General features: G+C 45.4%; 1 protein-coding gene across 1 annotated transcript; it reads right to left on the reverse strand.

The window, feature by feature from the left end:
• Positions 1-1,232: 1,232 nt before the first annotated feature.
• LOC142470939 (olfactory receptor 11A1-like) lies at positions 1,233-4,596 on the reverse strand. Its single transcript, XM_075577745.1, has 2 exons — positions 4,582-4,596; positions 1,233-2,144 (listed from the first exon to the last, which is right to left on the reverse strand). The coding sequence occupies exons 1-2, from the start codon at positions 4,594-4,596 to the stop codon at positions 1,233-1,235; spliced, it is 927 nt and encodes a 308-aa protein (XP_075433860.1).
• Between the last annotated feature and the right edge of the window lie 432 nt (positions 4,597-5,028).

The following is a 5,028-nucleotide window of genomic DNA, read 5'->3' on the forward strand; positions in this document are numbered from 1 at the left end:
ACGGTGGTCTCTGTACATCCTTCCAACAAAACAATTAGATTATAAGCTCTTCAAAGCAGGGACTATTTTTCCTAAATGTTACTTTATGTCTGAAGCATTTCTCCCCTATATGTGTTATTTATATTATTTGTTATCTATATGATTGTCACTTGTATTACTGCTGTGAAGCGCTACTGTATGTACATTAATGGCGCTATATAAATAAAGACATAAACACATACATACATAAGATTGGAGGTTCACGGTGGAGATTGTTTCCGGATATTTCCAATCCTGAGGTTCTATCCTCTTTCCATATTATCCAGATCCTCCAGACTATCCTTTAACTCCCTCATCTCCTCACTGAGTTTAAGTCAGCCATGCCAGCTTGTAGATGTAGAGAATCCTCCATTTTATTTTCTAGCTACACTGTTCTTTGTGTCAGTGAGTTTACTTCCTCCTTGAATTAATTATTTGTGTAGATTGGCCTTTAAAGGATCTCACATGCCTCTGTAAAGGTTATCCAGGTACTGTTTTGTGATAGTTGAATTATCATTTATTTCTAGCTCAGAGTCGGACGTTGCACGCGGAGATTGTGAGGAGGAGCCGCCATTATCCGGCTCAGCAGCGGGAAAGCTTCCATTGAGGAAAAAGTGTGAGACGTTTGAGGTAGGTTTTTTGTTTTGCGAGGCATCCTATGGTATTTAGGCCAGCTTTGGAATACCTTAAAGTTATTTTGGGGGCTGTTTTGGTTATTTTATGTGTTTTATCGTGGAGGTCCATGGAGCTCTCTCAGCAGTAGAGTACAGTAGAGAATCCTTCATTTTTTTTTCTAGCTACGCTGTTCTTAGTTCCAGTGAGTCTATTTCCTTCTTGAAACTTTTTGTAGATTTGCCTGGAAGGGGTCTTGCATGCTTCTGAAGAGGATATCCAGACACTGTTTTGTGATACCTGAATTATGTTTTCTTTATTGCTCGAAGTCAGAAGATGCAGACGATGAGCGTGAGGAGGAGCCACCATTGTTCGGATCTGCAGCGGGAAAGCCTCCTTTGAGGAAAAATAGTGAGACCTTTGAGGTAAGTTTTTTTTTTTTTTTAGTTTTTCGAGGCATCCCATGGTATTATAGGCAGCTTAAGGATGCCTTAAAGTTATTTTAGGGGTCTGTTTTGGGTTGTTTTTTTGCGGAGGTCAAGGGTGCTCTCTCAGCATACTCCATGCTTGTTGATGTTACGCGCCCGCCTTCAAGCTGAAAACTACATTACAGATGTGCAGTTTGTCCTTTTTACATTAGATTGGAACTGTTTCCTTCCTATCACCATCCAGATAAATTTCCTCAGAGCTGCTCTCATCTCCCGATTCCTCAGGCTATATATTATTGGATTGAATAATGGAGTCAGTACCGTGCACAGTATAGAAAGGACCTTGTTTAAGGTCTGTAAGTGTCCTCTGGATGGAACCATGTACTTTGCAATCAGTGTCCCATAATACACACACACAACTGCTAGATGAGAGCTGCAGGTGGAGAAGGCTTTCTGTTTCCCAGTGGTGGAGGGGATCCGGAGGATGGTTAGTGAGATATAAACATATGTTAAAAGGACAAAAACAAATGGGAAAAGAAGTATAGGGATGGTTAGTACAAACACTGCTATTTCCACAATGGATGTATCTGAGCAAGACAGTTCTAACAAAGGATCAAATTCACAGAAGAAATGGTCAATGACATTGGGGCCACATAAATGTAATTCACATACAAGCCATGTTACAATAAGTAACAGCATAAACCCTAACATCCAACACAGAATAGCTAAGGTATTGCATAGCCTAGTGCCCATAATACTGGAGTAATGCAGAGGGTTACAGATAGCCAAGTATCGGTCATAAGACATTACTGTGAGAAGAAAGCATTCAGTGGATGCTGAAGCACCATTGATGAAAAACTGTATTATGCAGCTGGCAAGAGGGATGGTGGCCCCTTCTTCCAATATAACCTTCAGCATTTGAGGGACAATATTTGTAATGAGCAATATGTCAGATAAAGACAGATGACTGAGGAAGTAATACATTGGGAAGTGGAGCTGCTGACTCGATGTCACTAGCCCAATGATTAGGAAGTTTCCAGTAACTGTTACAATGTAAACCATGAGTAACAATGAGTAGATTAATATCTTGAGACCATGAAGATCTGGAAATCCCAAAAGCAGGAGTTCTCTGACTGTAGTCTGGTTGTCCTGAATCGCTGAGTGATGAGGATAAAAGTTTGATCTCAAATGGATTGGCATCTTCTCTGTATAATTTCAAAGAGAGACAGAGAGCTCAATGTAACACACATTACAGTACATTCAGTTATAGAGATTTTAAGAATCTCCTAATCTGTCATTTACTGGACCATTTGAAATCTTAACAGTAACAATGTATCCATGGATTATCAAGTTTGCATCTATCATCATGTAGATACAGTAAACCTATTTTTGTCACATTGATCAGCTAATATTTACCAGACCGTGCAAAACCAAACACCATCTAATTCAATGACTGCTCTTTAAATGGATGTTTATGTTGAACTGGCAACGTAAGTAGGTACCTGACATACTGGACTCTACTTACCAAATGTAGGTATTCTATAGTACACCTCCCAGCACCAGAATACACCTTATATCTCATTTATTTGAATATGCTATAAGATGTCTTCTTCTGGTGCTGGAAGATGTCTCATGGAGTAGACAAAAAAAAGTGTAGAACATTACAATGTTATAATAACACAAATTAGAGATGCATACTCATCAGCAAGCAGGCTCCAAACCTGACAAAAAAATCAAATACTTCAAAGAGAAGCCGCCACACCTGTAGTTTACAATTTGTGATCAATAAACACTTGTAAAAGTAGTAGATTAAATCTTTATAGATTTATTTGGAAGAGTTTCTAGACTTGTGTTTTAGGCAGCACTGAGCCCTTAGTCAGGCGTTGTGATGCAATCACTTACATACTGCACCGACACACTTTATTCAAGCAAATACCCAGTATGTACCTGGCAGATACCTGGAATGCGCCACTCCTCACCTCTGACAAGCCCCGTTGCGTTTGCCTTCCCAGCCTGGGTTCATGCCTGGCTGACGGGCGGCTGATCTGTTAAATGATAAGGATTAGGATTTAATAGGCTGCAATGCTTCGCGTGTCTACCAGATGGCATAAATTCATGAATTGTAATGCAGTATATATATGTTACGCCGATGCTCGCCACAAACCGGGACCGGACCGCGGGGCTGAGGTGGGGTTATATAATCACCGACCTGAGTCCACGCAGACTGATCCGGAGTGCGCAGTTCGTAGTCGTACATCGCAGGGTCAGGATTGGAGAAGGCAGCATCGTCGTTATGGAAGCAGGAGTTCGGCAACAGGTAGTCAGGATTTCCCCGCTTCAGCTTAGGAGCGTGAGCGCGGGGGTGGCTTCTGCGCGAGGAGCGGCCTCGGCCCATGACGCCGATCTCAGCAGGAGGAGACAGCAGGCTGGCCGAAGTTCACCGCAGGGCAGCGTCGGGTAGAACCAACGCTTCAGCGCAGAAGTCCAAGGCAGGTCACTGCAAGAGGATCGCAGCAAGCCGCAGGAAAGGAAGGGTAGCCACTGCTAGGAGGGAATGCAGCAGGTACCGGTGCTGGCAACACGCTTCAGCACAGACGTCCCGGGTAGGCCACTGCAGGAGAATAGCAGCAGGCCAGTGCTGGCATCAACGCTTCAGCACAGACGTCCAGGGCAGGCCACTGCAAGGAGATAGCAGCAGGCCGCAGGAAAGGAAGGGTAGCCACTGCTAGGAGGGAATGCAGCTGTACCAGTGCTGGCATCAACGCTTCAGCACAGACGTCCAGGATAGGCCACTACAGGAGAATAGCGGCAGGCCACAGGACAGGAAGGGTAGCTACTGCTAGGAGGGAATGCAGCAGTACCAGTGCTGGCATCAACGCTTCAGCACAGACGTCCAGGGTAGGCCACTGCAAGGAGATAGCAGCAGGCCAGTGCTGGCAACAACGCTTCAGCACAGACGTCCAGGACCAGGCCTCTGGATACTCAGGAACTTGGAAGGTAAGAACGCTAGGAGAGAGGCCTGGGGTGGTTTGTGGCAGAGACAGTAACATAGAGGTAGGAATAGTTATGCTCGGCGCTGGTTCAGAGCCAACGCCTAGAATATAAAGGGCGGAGATCCAATCACAGGAGGAGGGTGTGTGAGAATTCCTCCAATGAAGTAGCACAGGGCAGAAGCTGCAATGAGAGGCAGCACCTGTGCCATAGATTGCCAGAGGAAGCCTGCAACTGCACAGGTCTGCAAGGCAAAAGTCAAAGCCAGTAGTGGATTCCTTACAGTACCCCCCCCTTCAGGTGAGACCTCCGGACGAACAAGATCCATCACAGATTTGGGGGACATGGAATTGTTCCTAAACCTCCTTAGGCGAGAGGTGGCGTTGAAAGCCCATAGTTTGTTGGGATTCCTTACAGTACCCCCACCACTGGGTGAGAAGCCTGGGTGAACAGGACCATTCATAGGTCTGGGAGACATTGAGTTGTTCCTGAAGTGTCTCCGGCGAGAATTAGGTCCACAATCCAGATGTACATTGGCGAGTGCCATGAAAGACAGCGGTGGTACTGCAGTTCTTGGTACATGGACAATGGGACCTGAGGGCTCCGGAATGGGAACATCGGAAGGACAGTAGCCAGGTGTCCGGTGCATAGTAATAGTCCAAGAGTACGGGACACAGGACACAGATTGTCGGACAAAAATGGCAGAGGGACCTTCAGAGAAGGCAATGTCTTTGGTGAAATCAGCACGGAGGAAGTTGCGAGAGTCTTTAGCTTCCAAGGAATTCCGGGTGGTGGTTAGCAAGGGAATGGGGCGGGAGGGTTCACTACACACTATTGCAGCGGTACTTTTGATACCAAGCAGGGTTGCTATCCCAAGCAATTTGCGAGAGTCTGTAGCAGTGTGTATGCAACTCTTGGTCATGGTACTGGCAGTTGAAGAAGGATCCGCTTCCTTTGGTTTGTGATCTTTAGAGAGAAT

This window comes from Ascaphus truei, chromosome 20, assembly GCF_040206685.1.
Source record: "Ascaphus truei isolate aAscTru1 chromosome 20, aAscTru1.hap1, whole genome shotgun sequence".
NCBI lineage: Eukaryota > Metazoa > Chordata > Amphibia > Anura > Ascaphidae > Ascaphus > Ascaphus truei.